The sequence below is a fragment of the Cherax quadricarinatus genome, chromosome 46 (genome assembly GCF_038502225.1).
Source record: "Cherax quadricarinatus isolate ZL_2023a chromosome 46, ASM3850222v1, whole genome shotgun sequence".
In the NCBI taxonomy this organism is placed as follows: domain Eukaryota; kingdom Metazoa; phylum Arthropoda; class Malacostraca; order Decapoda; family Parastacidae; genus Cherax; species Cherax quadricarinatus.
In genome coordinates, this window is record NC_091337.1 from 8,226,845 (window position 1) to 8,249,659 (window position 22,815).

The 22,815-nt window shown below is 37.8% G+C and overlaps 1 protein-coding gene across 1 annotated transcript in view; it reads right to left on the reverse strand.

The window, feature by feature from the left end:
• Vps13D (vacuolar protein sorting 13D) overlaps positions 1–22,815 on the reverse strand; it is a 328,982-nt gene that overhangs the window by 47,069 nt on the left and 259,098 nt on the right. The window contains exons 57-64 of the mRNA XM_070094401.1: positions 22,419–22,643; positions 20,531–20,709; positions 19,874–19,928; positions 16,192–16,307; positions 15,935–15,952; positions 8,079–8,319; positions 2,861–3,041; positions 691–720 (exon numbers count right to left, since the gene is read on the reverse strand). Coding sequence (XP_069950502.1) covers positions 691–720; positions 2,861–3,041; positions 8,079–8,319; positions 15,935–15,952; positions 16,192–16,307; positions 19,874–19,928; positions 20,531–20,709; positions 22,419–22,643 — 1,045 coding nt within the window. The remainder of the gene's footprint in view (positions 1–690; positions 721–2,860; positions 3,042–8,078; positions 8,320–15,934; positions 15,953–16,191; positions 16,308–19,873; positions 19,929–20,530; positions 20,710–22,418; positions 22,644–22,815) is intronic.

Consider the following 22,815-nt stretch of genomic DNA (forward strand, 5'->3'; position numbering starts at 1 on the left):
CTTGGACTACATTACCCTTCAATATTTTCCTTTCCAGTCAATTACAAATGTCAAATCACAGGTCATTTCTTTTCTCTACATTATAAGGAGGCACACACAACTACTTCACTTATCTTGTCCTTTCTCTTGTGAACGTACTGGACGATTACTCTTTCAGTCATATATTGACGACTGCTTTTCTTTCATACAATTATCTTTAATCAAGAGGGAAGACAATTGTTTGACTTGACTATTTTTACAATGCAACTACCTTCAAATCTAGTTATAATAACCTCTTGCTTTATGCCAGTTTCCTAAATGTGAATATACTTGTATGTAACGCCTCATTTATGTCAATAGTTTCCTATGTGCAATGTAAATTCACTCTATGAGATCAGTGTGGTTCGCAAAACATAACGAAAATTCTTATAATAAAATGTTGATGAAATGACTGAAATTACTAGAGCTACCATGGACCTGGAATGCATCTACCGCAAAGCAAGGGGCATTTTGGATGAAAAACACATTGCATTCAAAAGATTGTTATATGTTAGTCTCTTCAATTTTTGAAAATGCAGTACAAAAACTACTCTGTACAATAGATTACTGTACTGTAAATAGGATCAAAATTTAGTTTAATTGGGTAATTATTAAATATCTTATTCTACAAAAAATTATATTTTACAGTTGCTCCATAGTTCAGATACATACAAAACTGCCAAGAGCCACCAGAGTGAGATTCTGGAATAATAAAACATTAAACAATAAAAAGTGAACATTTATTTTTCTAAGCATGTAATAGTTAATGAAATACCTTTGGCAGTCACTTAAAGATATAATAATAACCCAATGATTTTGCAGTTTTTAAAAACTAACATTTTATGATGACTAAGAAAATGAAAAAGTTTTCCTATGGAGAATTAAACAAAATTTTTGCTTCTATAAAGATAACTCATCCATTCATAAACTTGCAAATTTTTCAATATGAACCTCTCTGACTTTTATTAAAACTTTTCTTTATCCATTTAACTTTCATACTTTATTTTCAATTGCAAGTTATATAATTCTACACTTAAATAATTCTAGAGTCAAGTTACGTAATTCTGTAATTACATAATTCTTTAGTCTAGTCTACATTGAAACAGAATGCTGTTAGTTTTAATATACAGTATTCAAAGATCACATATGCTTTAGTAACAACAAATAGGTATTCCCTAGGTAGTAGGTTGGTAAACAGCAACCGCCCAGGGAGGTACTACCGTACTGCCAAGTGAGTGTACAACGAAAACCTGTAATTGGTTTACATGATGGTAGGATTGCTGGTGTCTTTTGTCTGTCTCATAAACATGCAAGATTTCAGGTATGTCTTGTTACTTCTACTTGCACTTAGGTCACACTACACATACATGTACAAGCATATATATACACACCCCTCTAGGTATTCTTCTATTTTCTTTCTAGTTCTTGTTCTTGTTTATTTCCTCTTATCTCCATGGGGAAGTGGAACAGAATTCTTCCTCCGTAAGCCATGCGTGTTGTAAGAGGCGACTAAAATGCCGGGAGCAAGGGGCTAGTAACCCCTTCTCCTGTATATATTACTCAATGTAAAAGGAGAAACTTTTGTTTTTCCTTTTGGGCCACCCCGCCTTGGTGGGATACGGCCGGTGTGTTGAAAGAAAGAAAGAAGAAATAGGTATTCAATGAGTGGCAAAATTTAGCAAGGTTAGACCAAAACTGTGTCTGGTATTTCCTCTTCCAACAATTTTATTACATGTATTATTTGATTTCAGCATTATCTGGGGCACATTCATTATGATTATGCATTAATGCAATTAATACACAACACTACAAGATATTTTATTTAACTGTTGCCTTATGTTAGTACAAGCCATATGAAATCATCTTTAACTTTCTCTCACTTCTTATGTTTGAGTCTTTGCACATATGGTGCCTAAACCTCATGTTGCTGTACGTATGTGACAGGAGTCTATGAAACATGTCTAGGTATTTTCTAGTAAGCATGCAAAAGGTTACACCTCAAAGTTATGAAACCAATTATATAATTTTATTTTACTACTTTTTAACATGAGACTTAGATACATATCCTACCATGCAAAAGCTAATTAACTTTATTTTATTACAGCAATTTAAAACCAGAGGTACACACATTACTAGTCTTACTCAAGAACAAAACTGATGTTAGAGATTTCCAGAAAAAATTGAAAATCCAGAAACTTGCTGTCCTTATTTATTGTTAACTTTTAGTATAATATTACATCTTGCTACATTAAACTGAGACTTTAAATGTAACATGGCACCAACTGGTGGAGAGAGGTTACTGGCAACATAATAAAAAATAAAATTAGGCCTCAATGATCTAGTATGCCTGACAGAATACTGGAATACTAGATATAGTGTTAGCTGCATCAGGGGGAGAACAAAAATAAGATCAAATAAGGATTTTTTTTTTCAACAAGTCGGCCGTCTCCCACCAAGGCAGGGTGACCCAAAAAGAAAGAAAATCCCCAAAAAGAAAATACCTTCATCATCATTCAACACTTTCACCTCACTCATGCATAATCACTGTCTTTGCAGAGGCACCCAGATACAACAGTTTAGAAGCATATATAAAGATATATAACATACACAAATAACCCGCACATAGGAGAAAGAAACTCATGATGATATTTCGGTCTGACTTGGATCATTAACTTGTCACACGCAGTGTGTGACTAGTTAAACACTGTCATAAGTTTCTTTCTATGTGCAGTTATTTGTGTAAGAAAAACAATTTTTTGTTTATTTTAACACTGCATATATTAAGAGTTTATAGTGCAAGAATAGCAATAGTAAAACTAACATGGCTATCATAATGACCTACCTGCAGCAAGTCCAAGGAATCCATCTTTAGCTTGGACAAACATGTTGACATGGATGCAGCATAGTCGACCATCTTCGGTAAAACGCCATGTTTGTGTTAGTCTTCGGCGATCATCAGGTTTTCTCAACATGAGTGGAGTGTATTCTGTGGGCTGAGGTGCAGGGCCAGCTATATCTAAAACCTGTTGTTATAAAATAACGAAGTTTTAAAGGACAAAAAGTTAATTCATCATATCATATCATATATATAAAATTATGCAACTCTCTTCAAGCAACTGGCAATAAAAATGTGAATAAGCAATTATGTAATGAAAAGGGAAGACAACAAAATAGACCATAAGAATGTATTGTCATTTATGATAAAATGTTAAAAGCATTAGACAAAGAGAGGAAATAAAGGGTCACTGTTGAAAACTGATTGTCATTGGAAAATCATAATAAAGGGTCACACGTTAAAAAATAAAAGTTGTTCCCAATATGTTTTTATTGTACAGGCATTGTATATACAGTAAACACTCTTATGAAGCAACACTACATAGTGTAAACATGACTGAAAAAATGCATCCAACACCAGGGAGGTACTACCGTCCTGCCAAGTGAATGTAAAACCAAAGCCTGTAATTGTTTTACATGATGGTAGGATTGCTGGTGTTTTTTTTTTTTTTTGTCTGTCTCATAAATATGCAAGATTACAGGTATGTCTTGCTACTTCTACTTACACTTAGGTCACACTACACATACATGTACACATTTATTTATACATACTCATCTGAGTTTTGATTTTATCTTAATAGTTCTTGTCTTATTACTTTTCCTTTTATATCCATGGGGAAGTGGAATAAAAATCTTTCCTCCATAAGCCATGCGTGTTGTAAAAGTCAACTAAAATGCTGGGAACAATGCGCTAGTAACCCCTTTTCCTGTAAAGATTACTAAAAAGAATAAGAAGAAGAAAATTGTCAAAGTGGGAAGTCTGAATGTGTGTGGATGTTGTGCAAATGATAAGAAAGAGATGATTGTGGATGTTATGAATCAGAAGAAGCTGCATGTCCTGGGTTTAAGTGAAACAAAGCTGAAGGGGGTGGGAGAGTTTCAGTGGAGAGGAATAAATGGGATTAGGTCAGGGGTTTCAAACAGAGTTAGAGCTAAAGAAGGAGTAGCAATAATGTTGAAGGATAAGATATGGAAGGAAAAGAGGGACTATAAATGTATTAATTCAAGGATTATGTGGAGTAAAATAAAGGTTGGATGTGAAAAGTGGGTTATAGTAAGTGTATATGCACCTGGAGAAGAGAGAAGTGTTGAGGAGAGAGAGAGATTTTGGGAAATGTTGAGTGAATGTGTGGGGAGTTTTGAACCAAGTGTGAGAGTACTTGTGGTTGCGAATTTCAATGCTAAAGTGGGTAAAAATGTTAGGGAGGGAGTAGTAGGTAAATTTGGAGTGCCAGGGGTAAATGTAAATGGGGAGCCTTTAATTGAGGAAAGAGGAGTGATTGGTGGAATGATGAAGTAAAGGGTGTGATAAAAGAGAAAAATTTAGCTTATGAGATGTTTTTACAAAGCAGAAGCGTTATAAGAAGAGCAGAGTATATGGAGAGTAAAAGAAAGGTGAAGAGAGTGCAAAAGGAGAGCAGATGATAGAGTGGGAGAGGCACTGTCAAGAAATTTTAATGAAAATAAGAAAAAAATTTGGAGTGAGTTAAACAAGTTCAGAAAGCCTAGGGAAGGTATGGATTTGTCAGTTAAAAACAGAGTAGGGGAGTTAGTATATGGGGAGAGGGAGGTATTAGGTAGATGGCGAGAATATTTTGAGGAACTTTTAAATGTTGAGGAAGAAAGGGAGGAGGTAATTTCATGCACTGGCCAGAGAGGTATACCATCTTTTAAGAGTGAAGAAGAGCAGAATGTAAGTGTGGGGGAGGTACGTGAGGCATTATGTAGAATGAAAGGGGGTAAAGCAGCTGGAACTGATGGGATCATGACAGAAATGTTAAAAGCAGGGGGGGATATAGTGTTGGAGTGGTTGGTACTTTTGTTTAATAAATGTATGAAAGAGGGGAAGGTACCTAGGGATTGGCAAAGAGCATGTATAATCCCTTTATATTAAGGGAAGGGGGACAAAAGAGATTGTAAAAATTATAGAGGAATAAGTTTATAGAGTATACCAGGAAAAGCGTATGGTAGGGTTATTATTGAAAGAATTAGAGGTAAGACAGAATGTAGGATTGCGGATGACCAAGGAGGTTTCAGAGTGGGTAGGGGATGTGTAGATCAAGTGTTTACATTGAAGCATATATGTTGTTGAATTAGACACATATGCAACTCTTGAGAATCTTTATTGAGAAAAGGTTTTGCCACACTGTGTGGCGAAACGTTTCCTCAATAAAGATACCCAAGAGTTGCACGTGTCTAATTCAACAACATGTTGGTTCTCTGAACCATTCATCTGCAAGCATATATGTGAACAGTATTTAGATAAAGGTAGGGAAGTTTTTATTGCATTTATGGATTTAGAAAAGGCATATGAGTGCATAGGGGAGCAATGTGGCAGATGTTGCAAGTATATGGAATAGGTGGTAAGTTACTAAATGCTGTAAAGAGTTTTTATGAGGATAGTGAGGTTCAGGTTAGGGTGTGTAGAACAGAGGGAGACTACTTCCTGGTAAAAGTAGGTCTTAGACAGGGATGTGTAATGTCACCATGGTTGTTTAATATATTTATAGATGGGGTTGTAAAAGAAGTAAATGCTAGGGTGTTCGGGAGAGGGGTGGGATTAAATTATGGGGAATCAAATACAAAATGGGAATTGATACAGTTACTTTTTGCTGATGATACTGTGCTTATGGGAGATTCTAAAGAAAAATTGCAAAGGTTAGTGGATGAGTTTGGGAGTGTGTGTAAAGGTAGAAAGTTGAAAGTGAACATAGAAAAGAGTAAGGTGATGAGGGTATCGAATGATTTAGATAAAGAAAATTTGGTTATCAAATTGGGGAGGAGTATGGAAGAAGTGAATGTTTTCAGATACTCGGGAGTTGACGTGTCGGCGGATGGATTTATGAAGGATGAGGTTAATCATAGAATTGATGAAGGAAAAAAGGGGAGTGGTGCATTGAGGTATATGTGGAGTCAAAAAACGTTATCTATGGAGGCAAAGAAGGGAATGTATGAAAGAATAGTAGTACTAACACTCTTATATGGGTGTGACGCTTAGGTTGTGAATGCAGCAGTGAGGAGGCGGTTGGAGGCAATGGAGATGTCCTGTTTAAGGGCAATGTGTGGTGTAAATGTTATGCAGAAAATTCGGAGTGTGGAAATTAGGAGAAGGTGTGGAGTTAATAAAAGTATTAGTCAGAGGGCTGAAGAGGGGTTGTTATGGTGGGTTGGTCATTTAGAGAGAATGGATCAAAGTAGAATGACATGGAGAGTATTTAAATCTGTAGGAGAAGGAAGGCGGGGCAGGGGTCGTCCTCGAAAAGGTTGGAAGAAAGGGGTAAAGGAGGTTTTGTGGGCAAGGGGCTTGGACTTCCAGCAAGCGTGCGTGAGCGTGTTAGATAGGAGTGAATGGAGACGAATGGTACTTGGGACCTGACGATCTGTTGGAGTGTGAGCAGGGTAATATTTAGTGAAGGGATTCAGGGAAACCGGTTATTTTCATATAGTCGGACTTGAGTCCTGGAAATGGGAAGTACAATGCCTGCACTTTAAAGGAGGGATTTGGGATATTGGCAGTTTGGAGGGATATGTTGTGTATTTTTATATGTGTATGCTTCTAAACTGTTGTATTCTGAGCACCTCTGCAAAAACAGTGATAATGTGTGAGTGTGGTGAAAGTGTTGAATGATGATGAAAGTACTTTCTTTTTTGGGGATTTTCTTTCTTTTTTTGGATCACCCTGCCTCGGTGGGAGACGGCCGACTTGTTGAAAAAAAAAAAAATTATTATAATGATGGGAATTACTAAGTCTGTCACTATTACACACCATCTGGGAAATGGGAAGTAATTAGTTTTAAGAGGTTAGCTCTTCTACTTTGAATAAAGAGCCCTTCATTAGCATTAAGGAACCCTTGAAGGGTTCACCTTTATTTTTTATTCTTTATGTTTAGTTTCCACAAACTCCTTTCAGTATTTACTACATTTTCAGCCATTTTTTTCATTTTACTATTACCCCTTTTGTTTCTTCCTATTTAATTTTTCCTCTTTCTTAAGAAGCTTACAGAGGTAACTGAATAAAGTCTTTCAAAACATTTTAGCTCACAGCAGTAAGTAGTAACTGCTTCACTCATGTAATTCCAATATCAGCATTCACAACTGTTTAGTGAAATTTTTGGGAATTTCATAAAAAGTCTGAGATTTTTTTTTTTCAACAAACCAGCCGTATCCCACCGAGGCAGGATGGCCCAAAAAGAAAAACGAAAGTTTCTCTTTCTAAATTTAGTAATTTACACAGGAGAAGGGGTTACTAGCCCCTTGCTCCTGGCATTTTAGTCGCCTCTTACAACACGCATAGCTTACGGAGGAAGAATTCTGTTCCACTTCCCCATGGAGATAAGAGGAAATAAACAAGAACAAGAACTAGTACGAAAATAGAAGAAAACCCAGAGGGGTGTGTATATACATGCTTGTACATGTATGTGTAGTGTGACCTAAGTGTAAGTAGAAGTAGCAAGATGTACCTGAAACCTTGCATGTTTATGAGACAGAAAAAAAAGACACCAGCAATCCTACCATCATGTAAAATTACAGGTTTCCGTTTTACACTCACTTGGCAGGATGGTAGTACCTTCCTGGGCAGTTGCTGTCTACCAACCTACTACCTAGGGCGAATATGATTCTTTGAGGAAATTCCACTGGACAAGGTGATACCTAGAATGAGCATGATGAAGAGCATAATAGTTAATTACTCTAACTCAGAAATCTGAATTACTGCAATTATAAATAAATTGACCATCTCCTGAAGATGATAAACTGATGACATGTAAATAAGCAACTAATTGCAATGACACTAAGTCTGTTACAGATAAAGACAAAATTACAAATTTACATTACTAATATAGAATATTTGTCCCAAATGTTGTGCATAACATGGGTTTTGCATCAGTACTGCACTCTTCATATTGTAAAACCATTCTGAAAACCATGCCCCAAGTTGTACCATACACATTACAAATTGTGTCTTTGCATGATTAACTTACAGGAATATAAAATTTTCAAAGACCTACCAGAATATTGCTATTTTTCCTAGATTTCTTGCTAGTGGGGTCATGAGGGGGAGACGATCCTTCATGCTGTAACATTCCTGTAGATGTCATTCGCCAGAGCTGTGATCTTTTTCCTATTTCTTTTCGAGCTAATTTTACCCTGGTTCCCTCTGGCACATCAAGGACCAACTGCTGGCATTCGACTGCTGTTGGATCAAAGGTTACATTCCCAGTCTCTGCACTCTCATTACTGCCAAACAATCTGAAATATTAAAATAACAATTTAAGGTTTAAAATAAATATGCTTAAGACAAACATGTTGTATAAATGATACATATCTTGCATGTAACTTTTCACAGAAAGTTTTGATACAAATAATGTCAAATTCTGAGTGTGTGCATATTATTGCCTCTTCTCTTTTATGAAGAGAAATATTATAAAATACCGACATGAAGGAAAAAGGCAGAAATACGTTATGTGATCCTTTATTGATGACATTCTGCCCCACACAGCATGGTTTATTGAGTAACAAATGGATGAACCTGGAGAGGAAGGATGAGCCTCTATATAGGGAGCACTGTGAGATGAGTCAGGTTAAGTGTGTTGAAGCTGAAAATTTTTATAATAAAATTATTAATAAGCAAATAAAATCTTTTATGCTAATAAATGATTAACAAGCAAAAAAATTCTTACACAGTGGCTCATATACTGTGATAACTGATGAAGGAAAAAGAAACTACAGTACATTTTGAAATATTAAAGCAAATTTTCTGCAAGAAAAAACATAGGAGGCTCACAATGGGATATGTCATACCTTTTTTTTTTTTTTTATACACTGGCCATTTCCCTACTTATTATTCAACTCGATAGTCATTAACCAAATGTCATTCACAGGTGCCAGCTGATGTCTGAGAGACCTATCACAATCTAAGTGACATGATGAAACAAAGGCAGCTGGGGAAATGGAAACCATGTCCCACCATAGCCCCTATTGCAGAATTTTTTTTTTCTAATTCAAAATGCAGTTTTCCACTGTGGGGCATTGAAATTATACCAACAGAACCCAGAAAGAAGGCAGCTGTCAAGCAAGGTAGAATCCAAAGGGAGTACTAGGTAGGAATAGGTATGACAAAAATGTATTCCTCCCACTAAATGAGGAAAGGCTGTACAGAATTCTGTAACCAATAGACTTTGCCTGTTGTTTCTGAATGAAATGACCGAGAATATTGTCTATTTCCGAAATCCATTACATAAAGAGTTTACTGTACTGCACTTCACTGGTACATCTGCATAAGAAGTTCCTAAGTCCACTAGTGAATCCCTGTTTAGCAGAGGTCAATTTTGCCCATACACATACACAAATCAAGGGGCTAGTAACCCCTTCTCCTGTATACATTACTAAAGTTAAGAAGAGAAACTTTTGTTTTTATTTTTGGGCCACCCTGCCTTGGTGGGATACAGCCAGTTTGTTGAAAGAAGAAGACATACACAAATACGTACATAATAATATCAAACTGTAATTATAAATGATGAGTAACATGAGAAAAAGTTAGTTTTGTTTAAGTTAATTACACAAAATTCTATGCAGATGATGCATATACAGTGGAACCTCGACTTACGAGTGCCCCAACGTACGAGTTTTTTGAGTTATGAGCCGTCCCTCGGTTGATTTTTTGCTCTGAGTTACGAGCCAAAATCCAAGTTACGAGCGAGCTTCAGATATGCCGCCACTAGTTGGCACAGCGAACGCCACAACATCCGTTCAGCAGTGAACGTGTTTATCTTGCTGTGGAAGTGTCTCTCTTGTGTTGTGCTTGTTTTGTGCAGTTATTTTGCCAATTTCTTTTTTCTAACCATGGGTCTTAAGAAAGTAAATGCAAAGGACAGTGCTGAGAAGAAAAAAAGGATGATGTCCACTGAATTAAAGTATGAAATCATAGAAAAACACGAGCAAGGTGTGTGGGTAGCGGAGTTGGTGAGGCAGTACCAGCATAGTACTTCTACAATATGTACCATACTGAAGCAGAACAAACTCCTCCAATGAAGTGAAAAAATAAAACAAATTGTAGTAATTAAGTTCAGCGATAAAGTGTAGCAATAGGAGTGTAGCAAGTAAGTTAAGTGATTAAGCGATAGAAAAAGCATGAAACAAAATGAACTCCTCCAATCTCCTCTGCCTGTCTTTGTTGCTGTTGTTATTGGGGTTTATAGGGCCACTGACAGCACACGCCACTCTGCCTATCTTTTCCACCCTGCACCTCCGCCAGCATCTGTTCTCCAAGGTAAATGCATACACTTTATAAAACCAATTAATTTTTTTTACATTATGTTTTATTATGTTTTTAAACAATATTTATTATTTATAAATACACTGTTTCAGTGTTTTCCTCATGAAACTAGAGATCTAGTGCAGTTCGCCTCACAAACACTCCATTTTCTCCTATAATAAGACCTCAGAAGGGAAAGCACGGTAAGATATGGTCAGAGCAATAATTATTTTTACCTCGGGAGTGGCCACCACCACTCGTCACATAATGACATATTTTATTCATTCTAGGGTATATATCCTGTTTCTATGTTATTTATATTGTTTCTTATGTCATATTAGATTAACTATGATAGATAAACAAGCCGTAGAGTTGATATTAGCGTCGTATTGAAGAATTTTCTCCTGCCTCCTGAGAACAGGAATTCCGCTGGAACAGATTAATGGCATTTCAGTTAATTTCAATGAGGAAAACTGATTTGATATACGAGCAAATTGAATTACGAGCTAGATCACGGAACGGATTAAACTCGTAAGTCAAGGTACCACTGTATTACTAATTTATATTCTAAGTCATACACAAGAGGGAAAGCACTAAGACAAACAATAAATTGGCTGGTAAAACTGTACAGCAAACATGTAATATGTAGATTAAGCTAATGTGTATTTACTTAAGATTTAAACATATATACTTGCACAACATTTCTGAAAATATATAATGATCTTAATGTCTTCCTTTATAAATTAATGTACCATAAATATTTCGGTTTCCAGAGGTTGTGGTATTTATTACATTACCCCAGAGATCACCTACCATTATTACAGGAGATTACAACACTGATTTATATGAACCTGTCAACCCACATATCTCAGGTACTATCCAAGGAGGGCAAGGAGACATGCCACCCTATCTAACAATAGACACATCAAGGTTCCATCCAGGAAAGTAGCCTACATCTGAACACCAAATGGTACAGGAAGCCTCACCTGACCAGCAAATAACTCCCTCCCTCTCTCCTCTGTGAGGAGAATGTCAAACCCAGGTGAATGTCAAACCCAAAACAAGTACAACAGGCTTAGCTCCTCATGGCAGATTCACGGTTAGCTCACCAGACAGACCTGATACAAAGGCTCTCAACAAGAGATGTACAGAATCCACCTAGGCAAAGCCATATCCTTAGGTGATGAACAGGATTTGGTAAGTGCAACAGGGAAGAGCTAGTAGCTATACTCGAGCCTGGAACAACGCAAGGCCACACACAGGCAGAGTATAGTCTGTTGATTTGTCCCCTAAGAACAGTAAAGAAATACCTTAAGAATATCTAGCACCTGCTGAGAATCTACTTTGAGCTTCTTTACATAAGAGGCCCATCATCATGACTTAAAAGATCATCCCTAAAAATGTTACTTGCTGCTCAAGGTAAAAAAAAATAACCATGGAGCAACACATGGAAAAAAGTGTGTGCAACCTAGGACTGAGTAAAATGAACATCCAGTCTTCCAAGTGGAAAACTGGTAATCATTAGAAGCAGCCCACTCTGTGTTGTTGTCCTGTGCCACCTGAAGTCAGTGACAGGCTGTCCCAGGAGTAGAAGCTGAGCAGTTCACTGCAAGATTTTCCACATATAAAGAGGGTTTTGACTTCAACATGAACATAGTCTACATCACCCATGGCTACATTAAAACACGATACTCAAAATGCTGTTCTACAGGATCCCATCCTCCAAACTAAACTTCTGTGAGTAGCATGAACCAACCCTCATCTTGAATGATATGTTAGTCAAAAACTGTCTGAGAAATCATGTCAGCCCTGCAGTCAAAGAATCTGGAGACAGAAAAGAATGCCAACCCTCTATGTTATGAGCTTTCTCAAGGAGAAGAAAGATGCTGAAGTATGAACTAGTCTGGAAAAACCCTCCTGGATGTCACAAGCTAGCCAAACCAAGGTTTCAGATGTCAGCCAGAGCTTGTGAAAGGCAAACTGCACCAAAGAGATGTAGCCTTTCATCTCCAAGAACCAGACCATCCAAATATTCATCTTCCTCTCCAACAACTTGTAGATGTAGTTTGCAGCTTCCTTGGAGTCCTGATCTGAATTTTGAATTTGTTCCTTCCATATCTGAGCAGTTGGAATTTGTCACTATTTCTACAATCCAATGGAACACTTTGCTATTATCTTACTGTAAATTTTCCATATACATTAATTTACAATAAAAATTATTGTTATTAGTTATTTTTATTATTATTATTTTTGTATTGTCCTCATAGGATATGAAGCTGTTATTAGTAGTTTTTATCTACTTCTGCTAAGAAGATAAGAAACAGTCAAGGTGTCAGATCTTTTTATTTTGCTAGGGAAAGATTTTCCTTTGCTTACTGCATCTCTTGTGTTCTATTTGTTAGAAAATTAAACATCCATTTTCCTACTTTTATACCCAGAGACCTTATTTGATGAGCTATCACTCCATGTTTGCATTTGTCAAATGCCTTAATGAAGTTCATGTGGGCCTCATCTGCATTTTGGTTTTCTTCCAAGGCTTCCATAATTTTGTTATAATGACTTAACATTGTGACATACATGAAATTTCTCACTAAATCCATGAGTTGGGTTGTGTACTTCATACTTTTCAATAAAATTTGTAGCATGGCACTTCACCACCCTTTCAAAGATTTATGATGTGCAATATTAGTCCTTCTCCATGGGGAAGTGGAACAGAATTCTTCCACTGTAAGCCATGCGTGTTGTAAGAGGCGACTGAAGTGCCAGAAGCAAGGGGCTAAAACCCCTTCTCCTGTATACATTACTAAAGTTAAAAATAGAAACTTTTGTTTTTCTTTTTTGGGCCACCCTGCTTCAGTGGGATATGGCTGGTTTGCTGAAAGAAGAAGAATAGTTCTATTAATTATTTTTGCCTAGCTCTACTGCCTCCTTTGTCCAGAGGAGCTATGTCTGTACTTTTTAAGGGCTCTGGAATTTCACCTAAATTTAAACTCTTTCTCCAGAGAATGCTGAATGCTCATGAGAGCAATTCTTTATAAATAATAAGTTCCATAATCAGGCCCTAGTGCTGCACGTGTGATTATGTTTTCTATTATCTTTTTGAATTCTTGGGGATTTGTGCTCATGTCACATATATGATTTAAAGGGCAAGCAAGGTAATAAATATGTTTACGGAAGAGGACACTTTATATAATAAAGATGCATCCCAATCAGGAAAAAAATGAAGCTGAATACAGTGAAAGGAGGCAGGAGGAAAGAGGAGTGATTGGTGGAATGATGAAGTAAAGGGTGTGATAAAAGAGAAAAAGGTAGCTTATGAGAGGTTTTTACAAAACAGAAGTGTTATAAGAAGAGTAGAGTATATGGAGAGTAAAAGAAAGGTAAAGAGAGTGGTGAGAGAGTGCAAAAGGAGAGCAGATGATAGAGTGGGAGAGGCACTGTCACGAAATTTTAATGAAAATAAGAAAAAATTTTGGAGTGAGTTAAACAAGTTAAGAAAGCCTAGGGAAAGTATGGATTTGTCAGTTAAAAACAGAGTAGGGGAGTTAGTTGATGGGGAGATGGAGGTATTAGGTAGATGGCGAGAATATTTTGAGGAACTTTTAAATGTGAAGGAAGAAAGAGAGGCAGTAATTTCATGCACTGGTCAGGGAGGTATACCATCTTTTAGGAGTGAAGAAGAGCAGAATGTAAGTGTGGGGGAGGTACATGAGGCATTACGTAGAATGAAAGGGGGTAAAGCAGCTGGAACTGATGGGATCATGACAGAAATGTTAAAAGCAGGGGGGGATATAGTGTTGGAGTGGTTGGTACTTTTGTTTAATAAATGTATGAAAGAGGGGAAGGTACCTAGGGATTGGCGGAGAGCATGTATAGTCCCTTTATATAAAGGGAAAGGGGACAAAAGAGACTGTAAAAATTATAGAGGAATAAGTTTACTGAGTATACCAGGAAAAGTGTACGGTAGGGTTATAATTGAAAGAATTAGAGGTAAGACAGAATGTAGGATTGCGGATGAGCAAGGAGGTTTCAGAGTGGGTAGGGGATGTGTAGATCAAGTGTTTACATTGAAGCATATATGTGAACAGTATTTAGATAAAGGTAGGGAAGTTTTTATTGCATTTATGGATTTAGAAAAGGCATATGATAGAGTGGATAGAGGAGCAATGTGGCAGATGTTGCAAGTATATGGAATAGGTGGTAAGTTATTAAATGCTGTAAAGAGTTTTTATGAGGATAGTGAGGCTCAGGTTAGGGTGTGTAGAAGAGAGAGAGACTACTTCCCGGTAAAAGTAGGTCTTAGACAGGGATGTGTAATGTCACCATGGTTGTTTAATATATTTATAGATGGGGTTGTAAAGGAAGTAAATGCTAGGGTGTTCGGGAGAGGGGTGGGATTAAATTTTGGGGAATCAAATTCAAAATGGGAATTGACACAGTTACTTTTTGCTGATGATACTGTGCTTATGGGAGATTCTAAAGAAAAATTGCAAAGGTTAGTGGATGAGTTTGGGAATGTGTGTAAAGGTAGAAAGTTGAAAGTGAACATAGAAAAGAGTAAGGTGATGAGGGTATCAAATGATTTAGATAAAGAAAAATTGGATATCAAATTGGGGAGGAGGAGTATGGAAGAAGTGAATGTTTTCAGATACTTGGGAGTTGACGTGTCGGCGGATGGATTTATGAAGGATGAGGTTAATCATAGAATTGATGAGGGAAAAAAGGTGAGTGGTGCATTGAGGTATATGTGGAGTCAAAAAATGTTATCTATGGAGGCAAAGAAGGGAATGTATGAAAGTATAGTAGTACCAACACTCTTATATGGGTGTGAAGCTTGGGTGGTAAATGCAGCAGCGAGGAGATGGTTGGAGGCAGTGGAGATGTCCTGTTTAAGGGCAATGTGTGGTGTAAATATTATGCAGAAAATTCGGAGTGTGGAAATTAGGAAAAGGTGTGGAGTTAATAAAAGTATTAGTCAGAGGGCAGAAGAGGGGTTGTTGAGGTGGTTTGGTCATTTAGAGAGAATGGATCAAAGTAGAATGACATGGAAAGCATATAAATCTATAGGGGAAGGAAGGCGGGGTAGGGGTCGTCCTCGAAAGGGTTGGAGAGAGGGGGTAAAGGAGGTTTTGTGGGCAAGGGGCTTGGACTTCCAGCAAGCGTGCATGAGCGTGTTAGATAGGAGTGAATGGAGACGAATGGTACTTGGGACCTGACGATCTGTTGGAGTGTGAGCAGGGTAATATTTAGTGAAGGGATTCAGGGAAACCGGTTATTTTCATATAGTCGGACTTGAGTCCTGGAAATGGGAAGTACAATGCCTGCACTTTAAAGGAGGGGTTTGGGATATTGGCAGTTTGGAGGGATATGTTGTGTATCTTTATATGTGTATGCTTCTAAACTGTTGTATTCTGAGCACCTCTGCAAAAACAGTGATAATGTGTGAGTGTGGTGAAAGTGTTGAATGATGATGAAAGTATTTTCTTTTTGGGGATTTTCTTTCTTTTTTGGGTCACCCTGCCTCGGTGGGAGACGGCCGACTTGTTGAGAGAAGAAAAAAAAAAAAAACAAGGGTGAGGTAACATACCAAGATACTTTCTGAATACTTACATGTTTAATGGCAATCTTCTTCCAAGGATATAAAAAATTCCTGTTAGTCGAAAGGGTTTTGCAGAAAAGTATGCTGCACAAAAATATAAAGTATTTATTGTATTTATAATATGGAACACTGTGAGCAAATAGAGTAGGCAACATTCAAGCAACCAGAAGTATAAAGTGCATTTGTCAAAAAGCTACAAAATCCATCCTTTATATTATCCATACCAGTGAAATCTATCAATATAATAATAAATATCTATTGTACTTACTGTTGGAATGTTCCAGTAAAAGCAATGTAGATAAAATTTTCGTAAGTGAGTGTTGCTCCTTTGAAGAACTTCATTTTAAAAGTGTGATTTTCCCACAGGGGCAATCCCCTAAGGGGCTGAAAGGGTGACCCCCATGCATATTACACATGTTGAGGCAACTATTGTTTTAGCTTTCCCTCCTGTGTGCCTGTCTAGAAAAAGAAAAGATACTGTAATTACATTTTAGTATAAACTTTTAGTATCATGTTTTTTTAGTATCATCTGAGAACTGTATCTTAAAAAATATAGGGGGCCACTTTCAGCTTTTTCGTTGGCATTCTCTAATCAATGTTTCAAATTATGACCAAAATTTCTTGCCGCGGTCTTTCAAATACAGCACCCCCCCCCGGTTTGTTTACATACTACTGAGAAATGTCTCTTTATTTTTGGGAAATTTTCTAAAATTTCAAGTTTTTTTCAATTATTGCATATTTTATAAACACCGATAATTATCTTATGTGTACCTATCCCTAAATATCACACACTATGCTGGCATGCAGGTCACTTTAAAAATCCAAAGGGTTCACTTTGACACCATGTAGTAATCTCTTGGGCTTTAATTAAATGTTGTATACGTTTATGCAGACTTTTCCATTAGTCCCCATGATATTTTTTAAAAATTATATAAAAAAAAATGTTTAACATATAAACATGATACATACCCACAGTAAAACAAATTGACAAATATGAAATCTGTTTAAAGGGGTTTGGGAGGGGTCAGAAAATCGTTTTCTCTAGTCAAACACCCGTTACCTAACTTTTTAGAAAAATATTCCTTTAAAAATCCCTTTTTCTATATTTCAGCCCCCGTATTTATGCTAATTGTAATATAATAATAAAAGTCACTCTGAAAAATTTAAACAAGTTTATTCAGGTATACACAAAAACAGTTACATAGATTATCATCATGCAGCAAAGGAGGGGAACCCCGGATAACCCAAAAAATGTCAGAGTAAAAGGGATTAAATGTGTATAAAATGTTAATATAGACATTTTGTTAATCCCTCTATGATATTTTTTTTAAAATTATATAATGAACATGCAATGTTATAAACATTTTAAATATACCCCCAGTGAAAAAATAAAAAAATGGGGTTTTTCTAGTTGGGGGGTGAAAAAAAAACCCACGTGTCCGGGTGGTTTGTTTCATAACTCGCCCCGTCTATCTCTCCCCCCCACACACACACACACACACACACACACACACACACACACACACACATTCCACACACACTCCTCACTCCTCCTCCTCTCTCTCTCTCTCTCCCCACTCTCTCTCCCTCTCTCTCTCTTTTTTTTTTTTTTTTTTTTTTAAGGGTTTTACAAGGTTAAAGGGTCCCCAGCTTTTTGGCTTTTACAGGTTGGTTCTAACATTGGCAAGCTAATTTACCCATCAGCTCATTTGAAAGCATTTTTTGTTATGGACATACAAGTGGGGAAAAGGATGAAGTTTGGAGCAATCTGTGGCCAGCATTTTCATTTGATCAACACGTTATCTGTTACATATTTTGCTGTCCGAATGTGTTCCCCCGAGTCATCCTGGGTATGTATGATCTCGATGGGTGATTCTGGAGGGAAGGGGCAGCCAAGGGGAGTTGCTGCTTTCTGCCGTCTTGTGGCATCTTTCACTCCTCTCTCTCTCTCTCTCCTCCCCTCTCTCTCCTCTCCCTCCCCTCTCTCTCTCTCTCCTCCCTCTCTCTCTCTCTCCTCCCTCTCCTCCCCCCCTCTCTCTCTCTCCCCCTCCTCTCCCCCCCCCTCTCTCTCTCCCTCCCCCCCTCCTCTCTCTCTCTCTCTCTCTCTCTCTCTCTCTCTCCTCACCCCCTCCCTCTCTCTCTCCTTCTCTCTCTCTCCCTCCCCCCCTCCCCCTCTCTCTCTCTCTCCTCCCTCCCCCTCTCTCTCTCCTCTCTCTCCTCTCTCTCCCTCCCTCCCCCCTCTCTCTCTCTCCCCCCCTCTCTCTCTCTCCCCCCCTCTCTCTCTCCCTCCCTCTCTCTCCTCCTCTCTCTCTCTCCCCCCCCTCTCTCTCTCTCCCCCCCTCTCTCTCTCCTCTCTCCCTCCCTCTCTCTCTCCCCCTCCCCCTCTCTCCCTCCCCCTCTCTCTTTCCCCCCCTCCCCTCTCTCCCCCCTCTCTCTCTTTCCCCCCCTCCCTCCCCTCTCTCTCCTCCCCCTCTCTCTCCCCCTCTCTCTCTCCCTCCCTCTCTCTCTCTCTCTTCCTCCCCTCTCCCCTCATTCTCCCCCCCCTCCCCCCCTCTCTCTCCCCCCTTTCCCCCTCTCTCTCCCTCCCTCCCTCCCTCTCTCTCTCCCCCTCCTCCCCGTCTCTCCCTCCCCCCCCTCTCCCTCCCCCCCCTCTCCCCCCCCTCTCCCCCCCCTCCTCTCCCTCTCCCCCCCTCCCTCCCCCCCCTCCCCCCTCCCCTTTCCCCCTCTCAATAAAAAAAAACACACTAGCAAAAGAAAAATGGATTTAAATACGTGCTCATTTAAAAATCAGATTCATAATCATTCAAAAGAAAATTTTTACAAATAAAATTTTAAAGCAAACTGAATGATAAATTATTAAAAAAAAAAATCTTTGATAGTAAGTGATTGGAACCTCTGAGAAAATTTCATCGAAAAGGGGGTGGAAGAGATTCTGCGTCCCCGTGAAAACAATGAAATATGTGGTCGTTGATGATCATAAAACCCCCTGAAGAAACAATGCCTTTATCCTGTTAAAAAAAAAAATTTTTTCATAATTTTAACAGAAAAATACATTTCTCTTTTGTGAAAAAAAACCCTACTCTCATACTACTTTTATTTTTTTTGGGTTTACAAATGACATTTGCAAATTATAGATCTAATATTAAAAAATGGAAAGTGGGTTGACTGATTTGGTTTATTAGAAAATGAAAAACAAATTAAAAAAGTTAATATTTGTAACAATAGATCGTAAAGTATAAATATTTAAAAACAGGATTACGTGTATTCACTTAGTTATTTCCTGTAACCGTAACTTTATTGCAAAAATTCAACCAAAAACGTACAACATATTTTATCTTTCTGTACATAGTCATTCCAGCCCATGAATTACTCTCAATGCTTTATTTTTCTCAACACAACAGCCATCTCTGAGGCAGGGTGACCCAAAAAAGAAGAAACACGAAGTTTTCTTCTTTTCACATTTAGTAATTTATACAGGAGAAGGGGGTTTCTTTGCTCCTGGCATATTTCCCCCTTATGACATGCATGGTTTTGGAGGAATGTTTTTCTCCACTTTCCTATGGGGTACCCCAATACTTCAATATCATATTTAATTCTTTTGCTGAAGGGTGTTGAAGACTTAATCAGTCTTCTCTTAGCGCATTTACAGTCTGTGTTTTTCATTGGAGGTATTTTGCATCGGCTGCCAATCCTTTTGCTTTCATAGGCGATTTTGGTATGAAAATTTAAGACCAATGCTTCTAGGTTCCTCGTTTAAATTATGATCATACTTTATTGCCCACTTTCCATGGAGTACAGCTAAAGGGATTTTAAGCCTTCCTCATAATGTAAATATTTGACTGAATTTATATTCTCTAACTCCAATTTTACATACTTTTAAAGGCACTATTAGGATACAGCCATGGTCCACCCTAGAGAGAACAAGTGACATAAGGGGTATCATCACTGACTTGGCATTTCTTGTGTTGAAGTTTCCCATTATTTAGCTTATCATTTTTCTTGAAGCTGTGAAAATAACATTGTTGTGATACTTGAAAGTGAGATCTTCAGACATTATCACTCCCAAGTTTCTCACATTAAACTTCTGATTTATTGTGTGGTTCACGCTTATTTTATACTCTGCTCCAGTTTTTATTTTCTTGTTTATTCATTTCAGGCTAACTGAAATTTGTTCTCATTGAGTATTACTTTAAATTGCTGGCAGTGGGCTACTAGAAGACTTAGTTTATATTAGCTAGGAGGTTTGAGGTTTACTCAATGGATACTGCTCTTACATAAATTCTAGTATTTTCTGAAAAGGATGATACAGTTATATGATTTATGTTTCTGTCATGTTGTATATAAAAATGAGAAAGAGCATTGGCAAGAGTGCAATGTCACATGTCTCAATGATTGCTTTGTTCTTATTGAACAGCAGCCATCAATTGTATGGCTGACTTTCGTAGAATCCTGTAGATCTTCTTAGGTCTACTAACATAAGCATGAATGGGCAGTTATTTCCATTATTTCTTTTTCCCTATAAATGGATTCCATTTAGCTTTGGAGTAGCCACTGGGCATGTCATAATGAAAACTGCTACAAGGTACTGTACAACAAATATAACCAACCTGATATTGAGGTAGAAAGAATCAATCTTCTCAATGAAAAAGCCACCAGACCAATAACATCCTGGAATGTCTCGCAGGCAGATACACAAGAGTTGATCCATGTCAAGACGGGGCCAATGGAAGGGAAGCCAGCAGCCTGGGATAGCATGTAACCAGGTAGACTGGGCACGTGGGTCAGTCTGAATTCAGAGAAAATAAATGACGTATAATTTGTTGCATTTTTATTTATACAGAAATACAAATAAATACATACGAACTTTTTTTTTTTTAACATGTTGGCCGTTTCCCACCAAGGCAGGGTGACCCAAAAAGAAAAAAAAATTTATCATCATTCAGCACTTTCACTATCACTCATACATAATCACTGTCTTTGCAGAGGCGCTCAGACATGACAGCTTAGACATCCTTCCAAACTGCCAATACCCTAACCCCCTCCTTTAAAGTGCAGGAATTGTACTTCCCATTTCCAGGACTCTAGTCCGGCTAACCAGTTTCCCTAAATCCTTTCACAAAATATTACCCTGCTCACACTCCAACAGCTCATCAGGTCCCAAAAACCATCTGTCTCCATTCACTCATACATGCTTGTTGAAAGTCCAAGCCCCTTGCCCACAAAACCTCCTTTACCCCCTCCCTCTGACCTTTTTGGGGACGACTCCTACCCCTCCTTCCTTCCCCAATAGATTTATATGCTCTCCAAATCAATGTGACAAGTCAGTGGTTGTCTTCTACCAAGGTAGGGCAACCCAAAACAGGGAACACATTCGCCAAAATTCATTCAATTGTGGGACCAAGAACTAATGCTGAATTCCCTCCCAGTCCCTGCGAACTCAAATAAGTACATAATTATAAACAGGTAATACTCACACAACACACTTACAGATGGGAGATTACAATTATTCAAAAATAGTCTGGATGAAGACTATAGAGGAAGATGGGGTCACCTTACTCCCCTCCAAATTCTTGTCTTCGATTAAGCCAAAGCATCTGGTGTTACTCTCCCCCTAACAAGACATTATCGACCACTCATACATAGATCATCAAAAATAAGTTATATACACAATTCAATTATGAACTGGAGAGTAAGATTACAGTAGAAGTCTGTGATCTAACAATGATGAAGGGAGTTAAATTTAGTCAGCAGCTATCTCCACAACTCCTGGACATGGCTTGAGACAGTGGCTGTCTATGGCCTTTTAAATCCCACCACTAAGAATCAAGCTGATGATGCCTACTATATACATGCCAGATAAAACTTACCACATCCAAACCTAGTCCAGCAGATCAACATTAACTCTTCCTCCTGCGCTCTTTAACGAAAAGCTTCAGATAGCTAATGACTAAACAAATGTAAGGCAAGATAAATTGTACTTTTTTTTTTTTTTTTAACAAGTCGGCCATCTCCCACTGAGGCAGGGTGCTTATTTGACATTTTCAGAGGTACATGGCATGCAACCCTATTTTTTCCATACATTCTTTAAGTATGTTAACACCAAGTTTGATTACATGCCAACTTTCAGGAACATAACCCACCCTCTAACTGATGGTCTACTGGGAGATGGCCGACATGTTGAAAAAAAAAAATAAAAAAATGAAACAAAGATTAAATAACAAAGAATAATTTAACACCAGGTATGGAGAAATCAGGAAACAGTAAGAAAAAGGTTAGAAGCAATACAGTAATTAAAAAACCAAATTACTTATAAATAATTAAAAAACAAGAATGAATACAAAAATGTAAGGAGAAAACGAAGACACTTATGGATATATGACTGTGATTTTACAATGAGTGCGAATGATGGTGAAAAGGGTTTCTTTCCTTGGGTCACCCTGCCTTGGTGGGAGATGGCTAGTGTGTTGAAAAAAAGAAAATATTATGTTGACTTACAAATGAAGTTGTGAAGCACTTTTGGGCAATAATTAACTCATGTGAAGATCTATTTTCAATCTGGAACCTGGGTGAAAACGTGACCACATAAGTATCTCTGTAACGGCCACGACCTGGTCTCACATCGATACCAACAATATAAACGTGGTCAGGACGGGTATCAGGAGGGCTTACTCTTAGTCGCCTCACCCACGTTCCTTGAGTCAAGGGCAGTTTGTGGCAGAACTATAAAAGAATAAGATGAAGTAAATTAAACACAATCAAATATACAAGCATGAAAAGCTCTAAAAAGATTAAATTTGCTAACCCAGGCCATTATAAAATAGTAGTAAATAGTTTACTTATAGTATTACAGTAATTGAAAGTAAAGCTGTGGAACTGCTTTTATTAACAAATA